The sequence below is a fragment of the Mobula hypostoma genome, chromosome 13, assembly GCF_963921235.1.
Source record: "Mobula hypostoma chromosome 13, sMobHyp1.1, whole genome shotgun sequence".
Classification (NCBI taxonomy): Eukaryota; Metazoa; Chordata; class Chondrichthyes; order Myliobatiformes; family Myliobatidae; genus Mobula; species Mobula hypostoma.
This window is the reverse complement of record NC_086109.1, coordinates 16,914,098-16,940,521: the sequence shown is the minus strand read 5'-3', so window position 1 is coordinate 16,940,521 and position 26,424 is coordinate 16,914,098. Positions and strand designations below refer to the sequence as shown.

General features: G+C 42.8%; 1 protein-coding gene across 1 annotated transcript in view; it reads right to left on the bottom strand.

Moving 5' to 3' along the window:
- cntn2 (contactin 2) overlaps nt 1–26,424 on the bottom strand; it is a 241,671-nt gene that overhangs the window by 25,651 nt on the left and 189,596 nt on the right. Inside the window, exons 12-16 of the mRNA XM_063065365.1 lie at nt 25,732–25,859; nt 24,925–25,100; nt 20,228–20,348; nt 10,072–10,230; nt 6,357–6,506 (exon numbers count right to left, since the gene is read on the bottom strand). Of these exons, the coding sequence (XP_062921435.1) occupies nt 6,357–6,506; nt 10,072–10,230; nt 20,228–20,348; nt 24,925–25,100; nt 25,732–25,859 (734 nt within the window). The remainder of the gene's footprint in view (nt 1–6,356; nt 6,507–10,071; nt 10,231–20,227; nt 20,349–24,924; nt 25,101–25,731; nt 25,860–26,424) is intronic.

The following is a 26,424-nucleotide window of genomic DNA, read 5'->3' as shown; positions in this document are numbered from 1 at the left end:
AGTCTCGACCAAGGCAGCGCGTTGTGTCTTTGAGCAAGGCACTTAACCACGTCACACACTGCTCCAATCCACCCAGCTGAAAATGGGTACCGGCAAAAATGCTGGGGGGTTAACCTCGCGATAGACTGGCATCCTACCCGGGGGGCAGTCTCATACTCTCAGTTGCTTCATGCCACAGAAACCAGCATAAGCACCGGCCTGATGGGCCACAAGGCTCGGGACAGACTTTGACTATTCTATATACAAGGAAACATAGTTTCGAGATTAGGAGCCAACCATTTAAAACTCTGATTCATAGAAATTTCTTCATGCGGAGGGCAGAAACTCTTCGGAATTTTCTGTCCGACAGCTGAGGAAGCTAGGTCGTTAGAGATATTTAAATTGGAGATAAGTAACTTTATGAAAGATTGGGGAAGTGAGAGTTTTGGGGAATTGGAAGAGATATTAAGGTCAGGAGCATATCATCTAGGGTCATATTGAACACCAAGATAGGTTTGTGCATCCAAATGGCCGACTCCTGCCCCTATTTTCTTGTGTTCTTGTATTGGTGGTATCATCCTTTGAGAAAAAAAACAATGTCTCTTAGATGAATGCTAAGCTATTATTGCAGAACTTTAAACTAAACGAGGTGTTCCCTTTGGATGGCACTTTATCAACACAAAGCACGTTTCGTAGGTGTCATGGTAGCAAAGCAGCCAGCGTAACGTTTACAGCACCTGCGACCTAGGTTCAATTCCCACCGCTGCCTGTAAGGAGTTTGTTCGTTCTCCCCGTGACTGTGTAGGTTTCCTCTGGGTGCCCTGGTTTCCACCCACATTCCAAAGACCTACAGGTTGGTCTGCTGGTCTGCTGGTCTTATGGGCATAGTTGTGCATATGGGCTCATTGGGCCAGAAAAGCCTGTTACTGTACTGTATCTCAAACAATAAAATAAAATTTTACAGCCGTTTCTGGGAGACTGCAAAAATTAGCTGCTGTTTTTCTACTTCATTGATTGAAAATATCTTATCTGTATGAACTCAAGTTTTTGTTGACTGATGATGGTGTTGTGTGTGTGGGTCTAGTTTGAAATATCTCATGCTCTGAACCAGAGACAAGTGTCCTAACTGCAGAGATCATTCAATAGCTTTTGGCCAGGGGTCACAAAGGGGGGGGGGGTTTGGGGAAATAACAAATAGACCAACCTCATGTTATTATCGGGGATTTAATTAAATTTGACAGGATAAGCATATTATAATTTCCTTCAGGACTTCCCTAGCTCAGCTCATTGATCGAACAATTGCACAATTCCAGCCTGATATGCCAATCAATAGATTCTGCAGCTAGAATCAGTGGTCCCCTCAAATCATTAGATTCTCTACCCGTGTTTTGTTGATCACACTATTGGCTGCAGGAACATTGATATTTGTTATATAAATGACTTGCATGTGAATGCACAAGGTTAACAAGTAAGTTTGCTGATGACACAAAATTCGGTGGTGGTGTTGATAGTGAAGAAGATATCATAGATTAAGGGCAAAGTTTAATCAGCTAGGGAAGCTGTTGGAGGAGCTGCAAATGGATTTTAACACAGATAACACAGGCACGAAGACAGAGGTGCAGCGTTGCTCTGTTGGTAAAACACAAAATCAAATCATTAGAAAGAGGTGACATAGGGTCAGAAGCTGTTGAATATTTGTGGGTAGAGCTAAGGAACTGCAAGGGTAAAAAGACCCTAATGGGAGTTATATACAGACCCCCAAACAGTAGTATGGATGTGGCCTACAAATTACAACGGGAGGTAAAAAATGCATGCCAAAGGGCAATATTACAATAGTCATGGGGGACTTAAATATGCAGATAGATTGGGAAAATCAGGTTATTACTGGATCTCAGGAGGGAGAATTTCTAGACTGTCTATGAGATAGTTTTTTGAGCAGCTCGTGTTTGAGCTCACTAGGGGATCAGCTGTTCTGGATTGTGGGTTGTGCAATGAACCAGAATTGATTAGAGACCTTGAGGTAAAAGAACCCTTAGGGAAAAGTGATCATAATACGATTGAATTCACCCTGAAATTTGAGAAGGAGAAGCTAAAGTCAGATGTATCAATCATACAATAGAGTAAAGGGAATTACGGAGGAATAAGAGAGAAGTGTTTGCCAGAATTGATTGGAAAAGAACACTGGCAGGGATAATGGCAGAGCAGCAATGGCTGGAATTTCTGGAAGCAATACGGAAGGCACAGGATATATACATCCCAAAGAGGAACAAGTATTCTAAAAGAAAGATGACACAACCATGGCTAACAAGAGAAGTCAAAGCAGCATAAATGCCAAAGAGGGGGCATATAATAGTGCAAAAATTAGTGGGAAGTTAGAGGATTAGGAAGATTTTACAAATCAATGGAAAGCAAATAAAAAAGTCATTAAGGAGGTAAAGAAGGTAAAGATGGAATACAAAAGGAAGCTAGCCAATAATATTAAAGAGGATACCAAAAGTTTCTTCAGATACATAAAGACATAAAGAGTAAAAGAGAGGCAAGATTGGATGTTGGGCTGCTGGAAGACAATGCTGGAAAGGTAGTAATTGGAGACAAAGAAATGGCAGATGAACTGAAAAAGTATTTTGCATCAGTCTTCATACTGGAAGACACAAGCAAGATGGTAGAAGTTTCAGGTGTTAAGGGTCATGAAGTGTGTGACGTTACCATTACTAGAGAGAAGGAAAACTGAAAGATCTGAAGGTAGGTAAGTTACTTGAACTAGATGGTGTACACCCCAGAGTTCTTAAAGAGGTGGCTGAAGAGAACGCAGAGGCATTAGTAATGATCTTTCAAGAATCATTAGATTTTAGAATGGTTCTGGCAGACTAGAAAATTGCAACTGTCACTCTACTCTTCAAGAAGAGACAGAGGCAGAAGAAAGGAAACTACGGGCCAGTTAATGTGACCTCAGTGATGTTGGAGTTGATTATTAAAGATGAGGCCTCAGGGGTATTTGGAGGCCCATGATAAAATATGGTGTATTCAGCATGGTTTCCTCAAGGGAAAATCTTGCCTGACAAATCTGTTGGAATTCTTTGAAGAAAGAACAAGCAGGATAGACAAAGGAGAATTGCTTGATGTTGTGTATTTGGATTTTCAGAAGGCCTTTGAGAAGGTGCCATTAATGAGAGCTGTTTAACAAGCTACAAGCCCATGGAATTATGGGAAAGATTCTAGCATGGATAAAGCAGTGATTGATTGGCAGGATGCAAAAAGTGGGAAAAGAGTGAGCCTTTTTCTGACAGGCTGCAGTGACTAGTGGTGTTGCACAAGGGTCTGTGTTGTGACCGATTCTTTATAAGTTATATGTTAGTGATTAGATGATGGAATTGATGGCTTTGTTGCAAAGTTTGCAGATGATATGAAGATAGATGGAGAGGCAGGTAGTTTTGAAGAAGGACTTAGATTAGGAAATGGGCAAAGAAATGGCAGATGGAATACGGTGTCAGAAAGTGTATGAATATGCACTTTGGTGAAAGAAATAAAAGGGTTGACTATTTTCTAAATGGAGAGAAAATACAAAAAACTGAGGTGCAAAGGGACTTGGGAGTCTTTGTTCAGGATTCTTCTAAGGTTAGTTTGTAGGTTGAGTCTGTGATAAGGAAGACAAATTCAACGTTAGCATTCATTTCAAGAGGGCTGGAATGTGAAAGCAAGGATGTAATGCTGAGACTTTTATGAAGCACTGGTGAGGCCTCACTTGGAGTATTGTGAGGAGTTTTGAGTCTTTTCTCTTATAAAGGATGTGCTGAAACTGGAGAGCGTTCACAGGTGGTTTATAAAAATGATTCCAGGATCGAATGCCTTGTCATATGAAGAGCTTTGGATGACTCTGGGTCTGTAGTCATTGGAATTCAGAAGAATGAGGGGTGACCTCATTGAAACCTATTGAATGGTGAAAGGCCTTGATAGAGTGGATGTGGAGAGAATGTTTCCTATGGTGAGAGAGCCTAAGACCAGAGGACACAGCCTCAGAATGGAGGGGTGTCCTTTTAGCAAGAAGATGAGGAGGAATTTCTTTATCTAGAGAGTGGTGAATCATTGGAATTCATTGCCTAAAGCAGCTGAGGAGGTCAAGTCTTTGTGTATATTTAAGGCAGAGGTTGATAGATTCTTGATTGGTCAGGGCATGAAGGGATATGGGGATGAGGCAGGAGATTGGCGTGGAGAGGAAAATTGGATCAGGCATGATGAAATGGTGGAGCAGACTCGATGGGCCAAATAGCCAAATTCTGCTCCTATATCTTATGGTCTTATGGTCTTATAAGTGTGAAATGATGCATCTTGAAAAGTCAAACCAATGTCGAACTTATGTAAGGCACTATGGAGTGAAATGCAACAGAGGGACCTAGGAGTACAAAAGCACAGTTGATTGAAGGCAGACAGGGTGCTAGAAAAGGCATTTAGCATGCTGCCGTTTGTTAGTCAGGGCACTGAGTAAGGGAGTCAGGTCAACAAAACAAAATGCTGGAGGAACTCTGCAGGCCAGGCAGCATCTGTGGAAAAAAGTACAGTCGACGTTTTGGACTGAGACCCTTTGGCTGGCCTGCTGAGTCCCTCCAGCATTCTGTGTGAGCTGCTTGGATTTCCAGCATCTGCCGACTTTCTCTTGTACGTGAAAGCTGTCAGGTCATTATGTTGTGGTTGTATCAATCATTGTTGAGTCTGCACTCAGAGAACTGTGTACAGTTTTAGTCACCCTTTTGTGGGAAAGATGTGGTTGATCTGGAAAGGGTGCTGAAACGATTTATGAGGACGTTGCCAGGGCGAGGGGACTGGAATTATACGAAGAGGTTGCCAAGCTCAGTTTTGGAGCATAGAAAAATGAGAGGTGACCCTGTAGAGGTTTACAAAACCATGAGGGCCATAGATTATGTGGATGGCAGCAATCTTTTCCCCAGGGTAGGGGAGTCCAAAACTAGTGGGCATAGATTTAGGATGAGAGGGGAAAGATTTAAAAGGGGGTTGAGGAGCAGCTTTTTCATACAGAGTGTGGTGAGTTTACGGAAGGAGCTGCCAGAAGAGGTGGTTGAAACAGGTACAGAAGGACCATTTAAGGAGCACTTGGATAGGTACAAGCAGCGGTGGGCTGAAGAGGGAATTGGGCTACATGCAGGAAATTGGGACAAGTCAAGCCAAGTCAATGTATATATAGGCATCCGTTCGTCTCATGAGACCATGGATTTGCGCCTTGGAAGGTTTTCAGGGCGCAGGCCTGGGCAAGGTTGTATGGAAGACCAGAAGTTGCCCATGCTGCAAGTCTCCCCTCTCCCCTGGCCAAGTGGTTAAGGTGTTCGTCTAGTGATCTGAAGGTCGCTAGTTCGAGCCTTGGCTGAGGCAGCGTATGTATCCTTGAGCAAGGCACTTAACCACACATTGCTCTGTGACGACACCGGTGCCAAGCTGTATGGGTCCTAATGCCCTTCCCTTGGACAACATGCAATGTCCTTGTGCTGTAAATTCCTCCAAGGTTGCTTTATTTTTTCAGTCCTTGTTTCAGGATTGTCCAGGACTTTAATCCCACCATCAATGGCGGAAATGCTCCAGAATTCCCTCTCTGTGCTTATCCATCTCTCTCACAACTTTTAAGATATTTCTGATCTATTCTTTCACTTTATTGCGGTCAGTCACCCTGGGGCATTTTTGCTACTTCAAATGTGTTTTAAATCGGGCATTATTGTTTATTATTATGAACATTGGCTTAGTATTGTCATGAGCACCAAGACAGAGTGAAAGGTTTTTGTTTACCTTATGAGAATAGACTGAGCGAGCTTGGTCTTTTCTCCTTGCAGCAACAGAGGATGAGAGGTGACCTGATAGAGGTGTATAAGATGATGAGGGGCATTGACAAGGGGCATTGTGTGGATAGACAAAGGCTGTTTCCCAGGGCTAAAATAGCTAACACGGGGGGGGGACACCATTTTAAGGTGCTTGGAAATACGTACCAAAGGAATGTCAGGGGTAAATTTTTCACACTGAGAGTGGTGGGTGCGTGGAATGCATTGCTGGCAGCAGCGGTGGAAGTGGATACAATAGGGTTTTTGAAGAGTCTCTTAGATAGGTACATGGAGCTTAGAAAAATAGAGGGCTATGTGCTAGGGAAATTCTAGGCTGTTTCTAGAGTAGGTTATATGGGCAGCACAACATTGTGGGCTGAAGGGCCTGTAACGTGCTGTAAATTTCTATGTTCTATGTTTACATGCCATCCAAGCAGATCCTGTCATACCTAAGTACATTAACATAGTAAAAGAGAGAAGAATACAATATATCATAACATATCATAAACAGAATATGATAATTCAAGGAAGGGGAAGTGCTGAGTACACAACTCTTACCTGCTTCTTTGGTGCGTATAGTCTGTGAGGGCAGGCTGGGTTCACCGGTCCCCAAGATGTTGCTGGCTATGACTCGGAATTCATAATCCATCCATGGGATGAGGTTGATCACCCAGGCTGACTCCAGGTTGCCTTCTATGTGCTGTGGAGCTAAACAGATGCAACCCCGAAGAATTAAAGATCTTTTAATGAAAGATTAAAGATTAGCTTTATTTGTCACAAGCACATCAAAACATGTCATGAAAATTGTCATTTCCATCGATGATCAATACAGTCTGAGGATGCGCTGGGGGTGCGGGTGGGGGGTGTGGGGTGAGCCTGCAAGTGTTGCCACACTTCCGGTGCCAGTGTAGCATGGGCACAGTTTACTCCCTGTGCGCGTACGGAATGTGGGAGGAAACAGGAGCAGCCAGATGCCCTTCTTTTCCTTCCTTGATTTCGTGGCTATCCAGAGAAGAAGAATATCAGAGTTGTACACTTTGATAATAAATGGACCTTTGGACCTTTGAACTCAAGCTGTCACGGGGGTGATCCCTTGCCGTGGGAATTGCACCCCGACTGCTGGTGCTTGAGACGTTACGCTATCTATTCTATCCACATTAGATAATTGACTCCTCCTGGTTGAACGTGATGGAAGTGAGACTCATGCAGACCAGTCCTATGTACTAATTATGGGATGGCGACCCTATAACACCTTGAAGAGATTATAATGTAAAAGATAAAAGTCAGCAATTATCACAATTAAAGCAGGGCAGTATCGATTTATAAGATCCCTGTCTTTTGAAGTGTGAGTGGATTCCACAGAGGACAAGTACTGACAACCTCTCCAACCCACCCACAATTCGTGCTGCTCTCAGTCACAGCTTGAGATTACGTACAGGCAGAAGAGATTTAGCTTAACTTGGCTCTGCATGCTGGAGGACCTAATGCCGGGGCTGGAGAAATATATAGCAGACATTTTAACCCCACAGAGACCTCCTTCATGATTGGTGGATGGGGAGGGTGGAGGATTACCAATTCCTGCTGGACCTAGTCCTTGGGATTTAAAAGCCCACAAGCATTTAAGTAGACTTTCCTCTTCTTCTGCTCTGAATTCAATATCACCGAAACAAAAACGACTGCGCAGACATGATTTCCAATGCCCCCTTCTGAACCCAGGACTTTTGCTCACTGCAGTTTCATGGAGACTTAAGTCTTCAATTCTTGAAGGAATCTCGTTAAATGCAACCTCTGTAATTCCACCAAGAATTCAGTGAAATTGACGCCCCGAGCAGACAGTGTTGAAGCCAAGTCTTGGCTGACTGGACCAAATGCTGGTCTGAGGGTCTGTAAATCTCAAAGCACCTAGAGATGTGAAAGTACAATTGTAGGAGAAATGAGAACATTAAAGAAATAAGAAAGAACAGCATTCTCCTTACCATAGCCACCCACGGTCAATTACTCTGGATGAAAGGAAAAGGTTCATACCTCTGCAAGCTAACAGCTCCTGGCAAATTACAGTTTGGCCTTTTGTGTGATTAAAATGGAATTTGGGCCCTAGTGAATTGAAAATGATTGATTTCGGCACCCTGGCTGTAACTTTCTGGGATCAGCAAGCCTGTACCACTCTGTAAAATGCAAGGGGTGTATAGTTAAACAGAAACCAGTGTGGACAACAAGTTGAACCCTCTAGCACCTACATGGGTAGAATTTCTCTCTTGAGCAAGGAAGCATTGAAAAGCTGATGCAAATCAGATGAAAGTATGTGTCAGAACGCATAGACTTCTTGGGCTTCCAGCAGTGTAATGGTGTCAATTTTAACCAATGTTTTGATGACAAACTCTGCATCTCAACAGGGATGATGCCTAGGCACGTCTAGTCTCGTGGTGTATATACACAACTCCCGTTGTCCGGCCCTCCTGATTGGTTAGTCCTCAACCAATCAGATTTCCACTGTCCCACCTTGTTTAAAATCATAGTCCCAGGTAGGTCAGCGGAAATCCGATTGGTTGAGGACTAACCAATCAGGGGGGATGGATGACAGGAGTTGAGTATATACAGTATACCACTGGACTAGACGTGCCTAGGTATCATCCCTGATGAAGATGATAGAGTTTGCCATTGAAACGTCGGTTCATGTTGACACCTGTAGCTGACTGGAAACCTGAGAAGAGTCTATGTGTCATACATGCCGGGAGAGCACTAGATCCTTTTTCATAAATGTCAGAAATTCACCAGGGGGGAAAATGAAAGTTACAAGTAAAAGGGAAGAGTAAAATCACCAATTTTCAGGCTGCATGAACTCTGGATATTCAGTGGGCAGTGGACATCTCAGCCCATTCATCATACAATGCAGAATGAAATCTTTTGAGATACAACAGACTGCAGATGCTGGAATTGGCAGGCACACACAAGATGCTGAGGAATTTAAAGAGTTAGGAAGCACCTATGGAGGGAAATGGGCAAGTGAGGTTCTGGGTTGAGACCAGGTGGAGTGTCTCGACCCGAAGTATTAACTGTCCATATCTCTCCAAGGATGCTGTCTGGCATGTTGGGTTCCCCCAGCATGTTACATGTTTCTTCTGGTTTGCCCTGGTTTGGCAGATACCTGCAAAGAGACAATTGACATCAGGGTTTAGTGTTTGGAGCGTTTTTCTCTTGGCTCAGGTTGGGATACAGGAAAACCAGGGGGCCAAAGCCTCATGATAATGGGTCACCTATTTCTGATAATATGAGTGACACTTCTGGAGCTGGCAATACAGAGTCATTAATTGTATTCAGGGCAGACATAGATTTTGTGCACTGGGGAATCAAGAATTCTGGGGAACAGGTGGGAAAGAGGAGCTATGTCCAACAACTAGATCAGCCATGAATCTACTGGATTGCCCAGTAGGATAGAGGGGGAACTACATGTCCTTCCTCCTGCTCCTGTTCTTTATATTGGAGGCCAATCAGCCCCTTGGCCACCAACCAGCGTTCTTCCCCTTTATTTCAAACACCTTCCTCAGTTCTACTGGGCATGAACCATCAGTTTTAAATTGGTTAATGATGAACCTTATGAAATATTCTGATAGTTTTTTCCCGATAAGGTTTGGCTCCAAGCTTAAGATTACATTTTGTGTCTTAGATTCCATGCGTCCCTATCAGAAACACTGACAGTTTAGTTCCTATATTAATAATTAAATGCACATGTTGATCCACAATTAGGTGGGGAGATCGTGTTGCTCCATAATTGCCTTGTCTTCACCTATACAATAGGTGGATTTTATGACGTAACAATTCTACACACACTAATGTAGAAAGTATTGGTCTACTCCAGGGGTTCCCAATCTTTTTTATGGCATGGACTTCTACCATTAACCGAGGGGTCAGTGGACCCCAGCTTACTCTAACAAATCCTGGAAGCCTGAATCAAATCCAGGCAACTCTGCCATAGATGGTCCCAAGCCCAGCCAAGAAAGGAGGTTACGGTTGGCTATGGAGCTAGCAACCCCATCCCAGAGCTACAAAAATGTTAACAGAAGCTCTAGAGATCTCATCCCTCGGAGAGGAAGAATCTTTGAAGATGGATTACACTTGGCAACAACTTGAGAGACTGCCCCAGGGCAGAGGACTCTGGCGAGCTGCTATTGGTGGCCTCTGCCCCAGTAGGGGTGATGGGCTGAAGTGAATATGTATGTACTATACCAGTCCCAAACCTATAAAGAGAACAGAGAGAGCGTGGTGTTGACTATACCTGTCCTGACACTCTTCCACTCCTCAGATAGCGGTGTCCTGGCTTGTATTATGTACCTGCCGATTGGGCTGTGGTTGTCGTAGCCTCTGCTCCAGCTTAGCAACACAGCTGTATCATTGATTTCCTTCACCACAACACCACCAGGAGGACCTGGTGGACCTGGGAAATAAAAACACCAGTGCACGTTTATAGAACTCCAAGGCCTTGACCAAAAGCATCTGTAGCTCAGCTGCATCAGGACGTAATAGACAGTCAAAATCTTGGTCAAAAAGACAGGTTCTAAAGGGCATTTCAAAGGTAGAAGTAGAAGCAGAAAGGCTAAGGGAGTGAAAGAGCTCACAGCTCATGGCTGTGGGGTGTGTGGCTGGAATGAAGGCAAGACTTGAAGTTAATTGTGACTGATGTGGCGTACCATTTAACTCTCCAACACAAAGCTACGTGCTGTAGGTGCTGGAACCGGAGGAGTTGGTAAAGCAGAAGACTTCGGGAAAAGTAGCAAAGGGGGGAAACAGGCTGATGCAAAGAATTTTCAAAGCCTGCCTCAGCTGTAGACCTTAAGGTATAGAAAATAAATAATGGGAGAAAAAAATCTAGAGTTGAGAAAGAAAGAACTAAGAATTGAGTCAGAGAATCAGAGAATTGTACAGTATAGAAACAGGCCCTTTGGCCCACTGCATCTATGCCGGCCATCGTGGCTATATATAATAATCCCACTTGCCTGTGTTAATCCCATGGTCTCCAGATTTTCAGTGCCACCAAGTTCTGGATTAATTACCCTTCTACAACCATCAGGTTCTTGAACTGACCTGCACAACCCTAGTCCTACATCAGCAATGGAACGTTATTGGTTTTGTTGCTATTGTTCCTCTCCGCGCCCTGTGGTGGCAACTTTGCCTTTTCTTTAGCACGAGGCTGTGTTACTAGCTTGACGCTCAACCCAGCACGGATGGAAAGTGTGCAGGGTACCGGCCGGATTCGAACCTGGGACCACTCGCCTCGAAGTCTGGTGTTGATGACACTATACCACAGGCCAGCGCACTATTGATATTGGTTTAATATTGTCAGATGTACCAAGATATTGTGAAAAGCTTGTCTTGCGTACTGTTTACACATTAAACAATGCGTTAAGCCGGAAGAAGGTAAACCAATAACAATGCAGAATAAAATAAAAGTTAATAAAGTTATTTATTTAATAATAATATAAAAGTTACTGAAAAAGTGTAGTGCAGGTAACAATGATCATTTCGAGGTAACATGGACCATGGACTTGTCACTGTTTATGTTTTTTTACACAAATATCTTGTTTTGTCTAGGCTTTTACTTCAGCATCTTATGTAGCTTCTGTTCTATGTGTTGTCTGTACCTTTGTGCCTGAGATACTGCTGCAAGTTTTTCATTGCTCCTGCACCTCGCTGTGACCATAAGTTTGACTTGGCTGCAATCAGGTCCCTGTTCAGATCTTCCTGCCCCTACCACCAACTCTAGCAGCTCATTCCACCTGATCAAGCTGTAAAGACTTTAGTCCTTTAATCCAACTCCTTTCATACATCTTTAAACCTCCTCCCATTCACCTTAACTCTATGACCTCTGGTTATTGGTGTTGTAATGTGAGCATTATTAAAAGTAAGTTAATACTAATTAGGATAATGGGGGGTTTTACTTCCCTTCTTTCTACTTCCAGCGTGCTTTGTATATGGTGTTCCTGCCATGCCGTACGGGTTGTAAAAGCCTCTGTATATACATAACGGTTTTGACATTCGAGATAAAGTTGTTTCTTTGGGCATGAAGTTGTATTTGGTGTACCCGCCATGCCGTACGGGTTGTAAAAGCCTCTGTATATACATAACGGTTTTGACATTTGAGATAAAGTTGTTTCTTTGGGAATGAAGTTGTCAGTGTCCCTTTTCCAAAGTAGAAGTTACTACAATAGGCAACCCAGCTATGGGAAACAGAAACTGTTTATTTATCTTTTCTATGCCTCTCATATGAAACAAAAGCAATAGGCAAAACTGAAAGCAGCCAAATGGATTTGGAACTATTTTTATGCCTTGATATTTTTAGGATGTTTGATTCGCAAGCAAGGCCAGCATATCTTTCTCCATTCCTAATGTGGGGAACAGGACCATCGAATTGATCATTTTCAAGCTTGAAAGATCGACTTCTGTTGTTATATTCCTGAAGCACAAGGAGCATTTTATTTAACACAAAAGTCGATCTGTGCATGACTGTGGAATCTATGGCTAAATTTATGATATAGACAAAACCAAGATCAGTTACAAGTCACTTGATCTCAAGCAGACCCTGGATCAATTTAGAAGGCATTCCCAAATAGGGTGAAAATGCTAATAGATCTGTCAGCTTCCCAGAAAGTAAAAATTGATTAGATTTCTGTTATTTTTTCTTAATACAGTAGAAAGTCTTGGAATTGTGATAATATGATGACCTGAATCAGTGTGGATCATTTCACTGACCATAACTCTGAACTGATTATATGACCTTTTGACTCACTTTCAAGGTCTCCACAATCCAAAGATCACTTCTCTTCCTCACCCTGATGTTTGGTCTGAACAAGAACTGAACCTCTTGACCATGCCAGCATGTTGCTATGCATTGAGTTGCCGCCTCCTGATTGGCTGATTAGCTACTTGCATGAACGAGGAGGTGTACAGGGATACCTAATAAAGTGGCCACTGAATGGACTTGCAAATCAGTGGTGTTGTATGGTTCAGAGAAGAGCCTGCACGTGGTGTCATGATTTTTTTTTTGTTTTACAGCAGCAATACAGCGAAATACAGTCAAAAACTATAAATTTAAATAAATTTTTTAAAAAATTTTGCAAAAAGAGAATAAAATAGAGAGGTGGTGATCGTGGGTTCAGATATCTGATGGTAGAAGGGAAGAAACTGTTCCTAAAATTTTGAGTGTGGATCTTCAGGCTGTTCTACTTCCTCCCTAATGATAGAAATGAGATGAGAGCATGTGCTGGAAGACGAGTGTCCTTCCTGATGGATTCTCCCTTCCTGAAGCACTGCCTTTTGAAGATATCCTCGATGGTAGGGAGGCTAGTGGCCATAATGGACATGACTGAGTCTACAGTCCTCTGAGCGTTTCATGTGTGTGAAAATCATCCAGGTGTAGAAAAGCAAAGGATAAACTGTAGATGGAGGAAAGGTCATGGAGTCTGAAGATGTGAATCACTCACATAGGTTACCCAGCTTCTGATTCCCTCTTGTAGCTGAAGTGACTGGACCATTTGAGGTTTTTGCCAATTGATGACCACCAGGAAGTTGATGTTGGCAACTGACAGTATGGTTCTTTCTCGTATTGTAGATAGATAATTTCTGGTATTTCTATGACGTAGATTTTATTCACAACTTATTGTCTCTTGCCTGAGTGTTATCTACAGTCGGCCTTGCGGTAGGCATGCTGCAAAGAATCCAGAACATTACGACGCAGTATAGGCCCTTTGGTCATGATGTTGTGCTAACCTCTTAACTTGCTCCAAGATCAATCTAACCTTTCCCTCCCACATACCCCACAGCCCATGTGCTTATCTAAGAATCTCTTAAATGCCCCTAACGTATCAGCCTCACCCACCACCCACAGCAGTGCATCCAGACAATTACTACTCTGTGTAAAAAAATCTCTGATATCCCCTCTATGCTTTCCTCCAAACATCCTGAAATTAACACAATTGCGACCCTGGGAAAAAGGTTTAAAGATCTGAGGTGCATTTATTATCAATGTATGTATGTGGTATGCAACCCTGAGATTAGTCTTCCTCACAGACAGCCACAACACAAAGAAACACCATGGAACCCGATCAAAGGAGATGTCAAACAACCGACCTGCAAAAAAAAAGAAACAAACCACGCCAAGGGCAAAAAGCAAGCAAAAAACACAGAATAGAAAAGATCAAAAGCATTGAAACAGTCTAGGAATGTTCATAAAGTTTAGTTCAGTTCAGTTCAATTTAGTGCTGTGTTGTTTGTTGACTGCAGACTGCAGAACCAGTTTGCCCCGATCAAGGTTGCACAAAATAGCAACAAAAAAGGAGCAGTAGAAACCAGAAAAACATCATAACATCAACTACAGAGACCAATCCTCAGATTATGTCCTTTAAACCAAGACGTCAGCACCCTCCAGCAGTAGTGAGTGAGGGAAAGGGAAAGATAATTGATCTTTGACAATCACAGCCATTGTCCTTTGTGTAGAATTGCAGGAGGATTGTGGGAAAGGTGGCAGAGAAGGAGTATCAGGGGTGGGGGGTGTGGCTGGGGAGGCAGGGGTGCAGACACACCCAGCCCTGAGAGGCCAGGCAAGGTCATGTGATTCCAAACAATTGGTTTATTGATCATTATAGAATGTCTTTTTGTTGAATCCTGCTCCCTCCCCCTCTCCCTTCCTCTTTTCCCAACCATAATTCCTCCCTCCCTGCCCACTGTCAGTCCACGGTAGAGACCCATTTCAGAATCAGGTTTATCATCATTCACATATGTCATGAAATTTGGTTTTCTTTGTGCAATACATAAAATTACTACATCACTGTGCAAAATTCTTAGGCTCCCTAGCTATATATATGTTTCTAAAACTTTTGCACAGTACTGTATATCACCATACTGTATACAACCTTGAGATTCATTTTCTTGCATGCACTTACAGGAAAATAATAAAATGCAATGGAACTTATGAAAAATTATAAATAACAAAGACTGAGAAATAAGTAGTTGCACAAAGAATAATAAAAAATAAATAACACTGTGATGTAGAGTCCTTGAAAGTGAGTCCATGTGTTTTGGGAATCAGTTCATGTTTGAGGTTATCCACTCTGGTTCAGGAGCCTGATGGTTGAGCAGTAATAACTGTTCCTGAACCTGGTGGTATGGGACCTAATGACCCTGTATCTCCCTCCTGATGGCAGCAGCGGGAAGAGAGTTTGGTGAGGTTCCTTGATGATGGATGCTGCTTTCCTGTGGCAGCACTCCATGTAGATGTGCTCAGTAATGGGGAGGGGCTTTCCTATGATGGAGTCCTCATGGATGCCAGTCCCGAACTGGAATAGCTTGGACACACACTTGGCTAGTTCAGGAGTGCAAGTCTTCAGTAATATGGCGGGGACACAGTCTAATCCAGCAGGCCCTGCTGTTCTAGTGCTGTCAGCCTTCTTCACAACACATGATCAACTGAATTAAAGGCGACTTCTGTGATGGCCAAATCTCAGGGAGAAGCCAAGTTGGATCATCGGCTCCACACTCTGTCTGGAGAAGTTTAGGAACATTTGAACTTTGTGTTTATTTATGTATTTATTTATTTATTGAAATACAGCATGGAATAGGCCCTTCAGGCTCTTCAAGCCACACCACCAAGCAATCCCCCAATTTAACCCTAGCCTGATCACAGGACAATTTACAATGAACAATTAACATACCAACTGGTCAGTCTTCGCACTATGGGAGGAAAATGGAGCACCCAAAGAAACCCACGGGGAGAACACAGAAACTCCTTACTGGCAGCAGTGGGAACTGAACCTGGGTCACTGGTACTGGAAAGTGTTGTGCTAACCACTATGCTACTGTGCCGCCTAGCAGCACTGAGTGAATTCCTTTCCCAGAGGGAAGTTTGAGGAACTGCTGCGTGCTTATACTTGGAAAAATATGGCTTCAGGACAACATCCCAAGCACCATAAATCTTCAGGACAAGCTGTTCAGGGACTTATGCTGATATAATTTTATGACTGTATGTCCGGGATCGTAACTATATGTGCACATTGGCCCTGGAGGAACATGTATATGGTTGAATGACAACTACACCTGAACTTGAACTTGATTCAAGCAGCTAGTTCATCATCACCTTCTCAAAAGCAATTAAGAAAGGGCAGTAAATGTTGGACTTGCGAGCAAAGCCCATATCTTCCAAAATAAACAACTAAAGAAGTAAGTCGAATGATTCTTCACTGTTAGTCAAAAAGACTTTTACTACTCCCCAACTGCATTATTTTAAAATCATTAGCAAAATTGTTCAGGGAATATAAAACGCACTATGTGGACTACAACAACCAAATTCAATGGTTATATTACATAAGTTTTACTGGAGTGTGCAGAATCAAAATCAGAATTAGGTTTCATATCACTGACATACAATATGCTGTGGAATTTGCTGTTTTGCAGTACAGTACATTGCAATACATAAACAACTATAAACTAAACACAAAAATTGAAGTAAATCTGTAGTGCAGAAAGGGAGCAAAAATAATGAGGTAGTGTTCATGGGCTGCAGGATGTGTAACTTAACATTTTAAAATATCCCTCAGATGCTGGAAATCTGAAATAAAGGAATTAGCGTGGAAACGGATCAGAGTTAATGCTTCATATCCTAAATACTATCAGAAGCATTTTTACAATTTTACAGGACACTGCTGAAAACTAATCTCTGCACAATTTTGATCTCTTTATTAAAGAAGACAAATACTGGCATTGGAATCAGCAGGATACTCAGCCAGTTAATTCCCGGGATCAGAGGGTGCCCATGCTGATATTTCACAGATTAATCTTGGCGACTCCAGGCTAGTCCTAGAGAGGCTGGGAGTACCATCTGAGATTGACTCAGTGGCCAAGGGACTCCAGGAGACCAGATTAGAAGGATTGAAATGTGTAACCATGGCAACAAATGGCCTACCCAATGTTGGTACTGGCAAGCTGGTAAACAAAAAATGACATTCCATGGAGAAAAAAAGTCTAATCAAACCTTGTTTTTGCCTTGTTTCCTTAAGAAAACAAAGCTGTGGGGAGCGATTGAAATGAAAATACGATCCCAAAGGATTAGCCTTCCCATTTAATTATTTGATGAAAAGAACCTTTGTGGGATTGAATGCTTATGGAAACATCTGTCACACCAGCTGCTTGCTGGATCTAGAGGCCCAGAGCCCATTGAAGTAACCAGCCATTTATCTACCTGCAACTGATTGTATGTCTTTTCCCTGTGACACTTTCCGCATCAGAAAGATTTGCAATTAATGTGGGAGGCTGAAGAGATTAATATACATCAATTGGATATCAATTAAGAGCTGAAAATTCAAATCCGAATCCCCAGTGATTTGAAAATTGACAGTGGGCCCATCCATTAACACCAATAAGCGCTATATGCAGTAATTATCCAGTAAAGCTTTTCTTCCACTTTTCTTAATTGAAGAAAGCAAAAGGGAAACGTGCCCTCAGCATCCGCCCTGTTCAGACCCCTCAGAATGTTGCATATTTCAATAAAATCATCTCAATCAAAAAATGTAGCAAACATACCAGAGGGTTACTGCATGAAAAAAAATTCTCTGGTATCTCAAGAAAGCAGCATCTATCACCAAGAACCCTCACTTCTATAGGTGCGTGGTGGAGAGTATATTGACTGGCTGCATCACAGCCTGGTATGGAAACGCCAATGCCCTTGAACGGAAGGTTCCACAAAAAGTCAAGGGTATGGGCCAGTCCATCATAGGTTAAGCTGGCCCCACCTTTGAGCACAGCTACATGAAGCATTGTCGCAGGAAAGCAGCATCCAGCATCAGGGACCCCCACCACTCAGGCCAGGCTCTCTCCTTGCTGCTGCCATCAGGAGGAAGGTACAGCGGCCTCAGGACTCGCACCAGCAGGTTCAGGAGCAGTTACTACCCCTCAACCATCAGGCTATTGAAACACTTCAGTCAACTTCACTTGCTCCGTCACTGAACTGTTCCCAAAACCTATGGACTCACTTGAAAGAACTCTTTATCTCATATTCTTAATATTTATTCCCTGTTTATTTATTATTATTATTATGTGTTTTTTTTCCTGTTGTGTTTTTACAGTTTGTTGTCCTTTGCACATTAGTTTTCCGCCCTATTGAGTGTGGCGTTTCCTTGATTCTAGCATGTTTCTTGGATTTATTGAGCATGCTCACATCAAATTGAATCTCAGGGCTGTAATGTAACATAAATGTACCTTGATAATACATTTTCTTTGAATTTATTTGGGACACACCCTCTTTTTATTACCAGCATTGCAGAGGAGGTACAAAATCCCGAAGACCCACACCCAATGATTCAGGAACAGCTTCTTCCCCTCCACCTTCAGATTTCTGAAGGGTCCACAAACCTATGAATACTTCCTCATTATGCCTTTTATTGCGCTCGGTATTTATTTTTAGAACTTACAGTAATATTATGTCTTTATATTGTACTGCTGCTGCAAAACTAATTTCATATCTTGTAAGTCAGTGATAATAAATCAGATCCTTGTTCTATTATTAGATATCTTGAATCTGTTTACCACAGAAGCAAGTTCAGTTTAACTAAACATCTTATGAAGTTGAACGCCAACTATGGAATCTACCCTTAATCTTCCTTGTTCTAGGTAGAGTGATCCCAACTTCTTCTCCAGCCTTTTCGGGAATCAAAGGGCAGATTATTATCTAAATTGAGAGAGACTGCAAATGAGTGATGTACAGGTGGATCTGGGTGGTATTATGCATCAGGCACAAAATAGTAGCAGGTGGTGTAGTAAATAGTTAGTTTGGATTGGCATTATCAGCACAGACATGGTGGGCTGAAGGGCCTACCCTGATGAAGAGTTTTGGCTTGAAATGTTGACTGTTTATTCCTCTCCATAGATGCTGCCTGACCTGCCAACTTCCTCCAGCAATTTTATTATGTGTTGTGCTGCTCCTGATGTACTATATTCTATGAAAGCAAATGGCAATAGACAATAGACAATAGACAGTAGGTGCAGGAGTAGGCTATTCAGCCCTTCGAGCCAGCACCAGCATTCACTGTGATCATGGCTGATCATCCACAATCAGTACCCTTTTCCTGCCTTCTCCCCATATCCCTTCACTCCGCTATCTTTAAGAGCTCTATCAAACTCTTTTTTGAAAGAATTCAGAGAATTGGCCTCCACTGCCTTCTGAGGCAGAGCATTCCACAGAACCACAACCCTCTGTGTCAAAAAGTGTTTCCTCAACTCCGTTCTAAATTGTCTACCCCTTATTCTTAAACTGTGGCCTCTGGTTCTGGACTCACCCAACATCGGGAACATGTTTCCTGCCTCTAGCGTGTCCAATCCCTTAATAATCTTATATGTTTCAATCAGATCCCTTCTCATCCTTCTAAATTCCAGTGTATACAACCCCAGTCGCTCCAATCTTTCAACATATGACAGTCCCGCCATCCCGGCAATTAACCTCGTGAACCTACACTGCACTCACTCAATAGCTAGAATGTCCTTCCTCAAATTGGGAGACCAAAACTGCACACAATATTCCAGGTGTGGTCTCGCCAGGGCCCTGTACAACTGCAGAAGGACCTCTTTGCTCCTATACTCAATTCCCCTTGTTATGAAGGCCAGCATGCTATTAGGTTTCTTCACAACCTTCTGTACCTGCTGCTTGCATTCAGTGACTGATGAACAAGGACACCTAGATCTCATTGTACTTCCCCTCTTCCTAACTTGACACCATTCAGATAGTAATCTGCCTTCTTGTTCTTGCCACCAAAGTGGATAACCTCACATTTATCCACATTAAACTGCACCTGTCATGCATCTGCCCACTCACCCAACCTGTCCAAGTCACCCTGCATTCTCATAACATCCTCCTCACATTTCACACTGCCGCCCAGCTTTGTGTCATCTGCAAATTTGCTAATGTTACTTTTATTCCCTTCATCTAAATCATTAATGTATATTGTAAATAGCTGCAGTCCTAGCACCGAGCCTTGCGGTACCCCACTAGTCACTGCCTGCCATTCTGAAAAGGACCCATTAATCCATACTCTTTGTTTCCTGTCTGCCAACCAATTTTCTATCCATGTCAGTACCCTACCCCTAATACCATTTGCTCTAATTTTGGCTTGTTAGCCTTCATGATAAGGGTGTTAGAAATCAGAGGCAGAAAGTATTGTTAAAATTGTGCAGGCTGTAAGTCAGTCAGCATCCTTTGTTCTGCATACAGGTTTGGTCTCCTTATTATAGGAAGATTAGGACCAGAATTGGAGGAAGTCCAGATGAGATTCACTGGGCTAATTCCGGGAACAAGAGGTTTGTCCTTTCACGAACGATTGAAGAAGTTGGATCTATAATCACTTGGAGTTAGAGGAAACTTATACATTTCCAATAAACTGATCAATCTCCCTTACCTCTCACCACCAGTAATGCAGATGCTGAGGCGCCATCTACTACAGTTTGGGCTGTGCACGTGTATCTTCCGGCGTGTTTCAACTGTACGTTGGTTATCTTGAGGTCTCCAATAGTTTCCCGCTGCAAAGAGAGGGAAGGAGGTAGGTGAATGGGGGAGTCTGTCTCACAGAAGACCTTTCATTACCAGGACTTAAACAATTCCTTTGGATCTGGCATCTGGAAGATTGTCATTAGCAACTCAACAAGCTGTGGTCTTACACCTTCTGATGCTGCCATTCACTTGCACATACCAAATCCACCATCAGCTATGACAATCTAAGTCCCATGGTGCGGAAGCAGGAATACGTCAGGAATGTAACATTAGCTTCTTCCCCAGGTATCAGTCCCTGAACTCCTCTGAGTTTCAGAATCAGGTGGGAGTTACAATCACAATGTTTAAGAGACATCTGGACAGGTACATAGTGAAGTTCAGAGGAATATGAACCAAATAGGGTGGCATGGTGGTGCAGTGGTTAGCACAACGCTTTATGGTGCAGGCGACCCGGGTTCAATTCCCTAAGCAGGCCCCGGTTCTGCTGGATTGCACTGATTCCCTTTAGCTGCAACTTGGTGCAACCAGTGATAGGCTCCTGGGCACACCTTGCGTTTGGCGCAACTCACCGTTTCATGATTTTGTTTTTAAATAGGGAAGCAGATCCCAGTCAGAATAAGAGCTGCATTCCCCTCACTGCCATGAGATCGCATGGCTTCAAAAACTTAGGGAGACTCCTTAATGGAAGTTGGATGTAGAGTGATGGAGTCATAGAGTTGTACTGCACTGAAACGTTGAAGGCCAGACATGGACAGGTTTCAAATAAAATTAATCTTTAAGCTTACTATGAAATTAATTATTCAAATGTGTTAGTGCAAACAACACATTTCACTGTATGTTTTGATGCACAGTACGTATATGTGATAAATAATTTAGAATCTGAATTATTATTTTACTAGTTATTTTCAATAAATCACTTTGATTTAACATGCTTAATTTTTGTCATAATAAGGTGAATTAATCAAACTTTATCAGTGTACCACACAAATAGCTTCAGAGATACATATTTCTAAAATTAGGCTGCCCAATTATATAGGCTCGGGGAAGAATTCCCTTTAGGTAATATGGAATATGCAAAAATTGGACAGAGGAAAAGATTCAAGGATTTGCTTCCTTTGAAGAAATGCAATATTACCACTGATTCTGGGACACCTCTGGTCCACAACCACTGAGAATGGAAATGGAATGTTGGAGATGTTATTGAAAATCTTGAGTCAAATTCATCAGGGTCACACAGAAGCCCTGGAAGAAGTGCACTACCTCACAAAAAGCTTTTACGCTTCAACCCCATAAGATATCTCTATCTGTGAAACTTTTATCATTTTCCCACATTTGATCCACCTTAAAACCCAGAGAACTGCAGTGGAATGAAGTCATAATGGGTCCCTCGGGACTCCCAAAGAAGAAGATAGTAAACCTGCGGAAAGAGGAGGCCCGAAATGGCTGGTGTCAATTTGTTCCAGAAATGACAAGTCACAACCATGGATTCTGCTGCAGTGCGAGCTGTGCAACGGGTTCAGCAATTGAGCTCATGAGTATGCATGTCCCAGCTAATTACTGTTTCACTATGGTCATATTTATCTCCCTTCTTTTCATTGTAGTCTTGTCGAGATTTGACCCGAAGCACAGCAGTGTTACGCTCCCTGCTTACCCTCATTCTTGTCCGGGAAAGAGGACTAACGTTTCGATTGACGCTGGAAAGGAGCAGTGTTTACTAAGTATTTAGGTATTGCCTTCAGCCGCCGTGTCAGCATTTAACTTTCAGTTTGAGAGTTTTAGTTAAGGGCCCCGTTGGTCTGGCATTTATTGCTTTTCTTTTCCTTTAAATTCTGCAGCCGTTCTCATTAAAGTTGACCCGCTTCAGTGCCCTTCCCTCTGGCCTTGGGCCATATCTGAAAGTTCCGATGTGACAACAGTGCAGAAACACGTATGCAGTATAAATCAACAGCCTTGCTGTTTCGAGCACATTCTCACTGCATCCTTGTGCGGGGGTTTGGAAGGAGAATCCCGTCAGACATAGAAAAGCAACGGAATGAGTTAGGATGGGAAGAGAGCGGAAATCAGGGCAATGTAAAGGTGGAACTTATCATGAAGGGATGAGTATAGGGGAGGAGAGGAGGTAGGGGAAGAGGGGAGACAGAGGAAGAGAGGAGATACCCTAATGAAAAACCTGCTGAGAATCTGACTCTCTTGTATTTCTTTGGAAAATGCTAATTTAGTTTGAACTACTGCAGAATAAATGATTATGTAGACAGTTCTAAATATTTTAATTGCTTATTTATTATGCACTGATGTTCCTGTAATATTTATGCTTAGGAAAACAGTTATTAACGCATGAGTGGTATATTTTCTGTATGATTCAGTATTCTTTGATAAATCCCTCTTTCCTTGTGAGTGGATCAATGTATATATCAAAATATGTAACGTTAGCAGAGCTTTCTGAACCAGCAAAAGATCCCAGGAGGTTTATCACCACAAGGAGTGCTGACTAGAGGTAAGAAGTCGGTCTAAAGGCATAGTGATAGAGGCGGAGAGGTTGGGGAAGAATTCCAGTGTCTAGAGCCTTGGCAGCTGAAATCTAGATCACTAATGGAGAGGGGCCAAAAGTTGAGTCATATAATCACTGAACTGTGTGCCATAGAAACAAGCCTTGTGTCACACCTTGACTGTGATGCCTATCTACACTAGTCCTGTTTGCCTGCAATAGTCCTGTATCCCTCTATGCCTTTCTGATCTAAGTAACTGTCCTAATACCTTCTAAGCATTGCAGTTGTACTTCTAAATATGCAGCCAGGGAAGGAACTGGAAATAAGGACGATAACGAACATCACCTCCCAGCTTCTCACCCTTTCCCCACCCACACACCTTCTCCATCACCTGTCACCAGCTAGCTTGTATTCCTGCCTCCCTGTCCGCCTTCTTATTCTGGTTTCTGCCCCTTTCCTTTCCAGTCCTGATGAAGGGTCTTGGCCTGAAATGTCAGATATTCATTTCCCTCTATAGATGCCACCTGGCCTGCTGATTTCCTCCAGCATTTTGTGTGTTGTTCAAGTTTACAATCTGCTTTGCCAAACTGTTAAAAGTGAAAGTTAACCCCCTTTTTTTTGGCTTAAGGGTTTTGGATTTCACAATGATGCGTATCATTACATTGGACAACCCCTTTTCCATGAGACATAGAAGAATGAATGATTTTCTATGTGAATAATGACTGACATTGTGCCAGCCCAATGGTGTAGTGGCATCTCCACCAGACTTCAAGGTGAATGGTCCCAGGTTCAGATCCAGCCGGCTCCTTGCATTGTTTTCCAACCCTGCTGGGTTGAGCATTGAGCTAGCATCTTGGCCTTTTATAAAACAGACAAATCTAAAGAAATGGCGAGGTTGCCACCTGATGCACCATAAGGCGTGGAAAGGAACAACAATGACTGACAAACAAAATTACGTTCTGAGAAATGGTATCAGGAAAGAAATAAAAAAGAAATAATCGTAACAGGCAGTGAGTATTTCTAGAACTTTCTATTTTTTATTTCAGTTTTTCATTACTAATAATTATTTCACTAAAATGACAGCACTTGTGGAAAGAAAAATAATTAACATTTCAGGTCGAAGTCACTCTGTTAGAACTCTTTACTGAAGCAGAAACTAAAATTATTTTCTGATGTCCTTCTTGAAACTACCTCCCTAAAGCTCTCCAACTCTTCCTCCTCAACAAAATTCTAACTTTTCCCATTTGTTTTTCCAACATTTTGCAAGAAGATTTGAGTACAGGAGCAGGGAGGTATTACTGCAGTTGTACAAGACCTTGGTGAGATCACACCTGGAGTATTGTGTGCAGTTTTGGTCCCCTAATCTGAGGAAAGACATCTTTGCCATAGAGGGAGTACAAAGAAGGTTCACCAGATTGATTCCTGGGATGGCAGGACTTTCATATGATGAAAGACTGGATTGACTAGGCTTATACTCATTGGAATTTAGAAGATTGAGGGGGGATCTTATTGAAATGTATAAAATCCTAAAAGGATTGGACAGGCTAGATGCAGGAAGATTGTTCCCGATGTTGAGGAAGTCCAGAACGAGGGGTCACAGTTGAGGATAAAGGGGAAGCCTTTTAGGACCGAGATTAGGAAAAACTTCTTCACACAGAGAGTGGTGAATCTGTGGAATTCTCTGCCACAGGAAACAGTTGAGGCCAGTTCATTGGCATATTTAAGAGGGAGTTAGATATGGCCCTTGTGGCTAAAGGGATCAGGGGGTATGGGGGGGAAGGCTGGTACAGGGTTCTGAATTGGATGATCAGCCATGATCATAATAAAAGGCGGTGCAGGCTCGAAGGGCCGAATGGCCTACTCCTGCACCTATTTCCTATGTTTCTATGAAGTGCTCCATGAGATAGTTTTAATCAATGCCTTTCGCATTCTATATTTGTGAAGAAAATGTGACCTCTGATGTGAGATGAGAGAGTGTTGGTTATTTTCTAAGATCAGTGGGTGACTGAGCATGTCAAGTCAAAATGTTTGATGTTGGCTGTACATTATTAATTGAGAGGGATAAGCAGCCGCTGCTCCTCAGGTCCAAGAGTGTTGTGCCTTTGGTGTTTATACTCACCGTGGAAACACGTTGGTAGTGGTCCCGTAAAGCGTCAAAGTCGATAGGTGATTCATTCACTGACCAGGTGAATGTGAGGTCCATGGCGGGATCGTGACTTGCATGGCACTGCAGAATAACGTCTTCTCCGAGGTTGATGTCAGCATTGGATGGGGCCAGAGTGATTTTAGTGGCATCTGGGGAAAAATAGGAGAAGTAGACATTATGAATCAAGGGAGTGGGTTGTAGAGGGAAAAATTGGAGAACAGGAAAGGACTAACTGAATCAGATCATGTTTAAGGTGTTAGAAAGAGAGCTAAGTAGTACATACAAAATACTGGAGGAACTCAACAGGTCAGGCAGCACCTGTGGAGAGTAATAAGCAGTCAAAAATTTTGGGCCGAGACTCTTCGTCAAGAATGGTAAGGAAGGGAGGAGAAGCTAAATTAAGAAGCTGGGAGGCGGGGAAGGGGAAGGAGTACAAGTTGACAGGTGGTAGGAGAAGCCAGGTGGGTTGGGGACAGGGGTGAAGTGAGAAGCTGGGAGGTGATATGTTGAAAAGTTAAAGGGCTGAAGGAGAAGGAATCTGATAGGAGAGAAGAAAGGGAAGGAGAAGGGACACAAGAGGGAGGTGAGGAGAAGAGAAGAGATAAGAGGGGAGCCAGAATGAGGAGTGAAAGAAGAGAGAAAGGGAAGTGGGGAGAAATTGATGTTCATGCCATCAGGTTGGAGGCTACTCAGATGGAATATGAGGCACTGTTTCTCTAGCCTGAGAGTGGCTAGTAAGAGAGCTGAAATTGCCTAGGTTTGTGGTCCATGGAGACTAACCTCTGACTGACACGGTGCCGGTGCTGTTCGCTTTTCCCAGAGAATTCTCCGCAAAGCAGGTGTACCTTCCTTCATCTGTTCGGCTTATGTTCCTAATCCTCAAGGTGCCATCCGCGGTGATGGTCACTCTGCAAGAGAAAAGCAGAGGGGCTTACAGGAAAGACACAATAATGGGTGGATATTGCCTTCAGATACATCCTCCTGGCCAGATGTTTGGGTTCAAGTGGACGGCAACAAAGAGAATTTGATCTGATCATAATTTGCATCTGACTGAGAATCTCTCAGACCACATGTCCTGTTGCACAAGTCCCATATTGCTCTCCGTCCTTTGCAATGTATGTGACTTCCAATTCCTCAGTATGTTAAAGGCTTGTACTCACTTTCAACCCTCTAGATTCACTGCATTTGAGGTAATTTCTTCAACACAGACAAGATGCAAGAGGAGCTCAGTGGGTCCAAAAGCATCTATGGTGAAAGAATAAAGAGTCAACGTTTCGGGTTGAGACTCTCCATCAGGACGGGTCTGATGAAAGGTCTTGACCCAACATAAGTTTGTCCAGTGTTTTGTGTGTGTTACTTCAGATTTCCAGCATCTACAGAATCTCTTGTGTTTAAAATTTCTTCAACATATTTCTGTACCCAGAGCAGTGCCATAAGCCCCATCTTCTATCCCCCCTTTCCTGTAGTTATAAT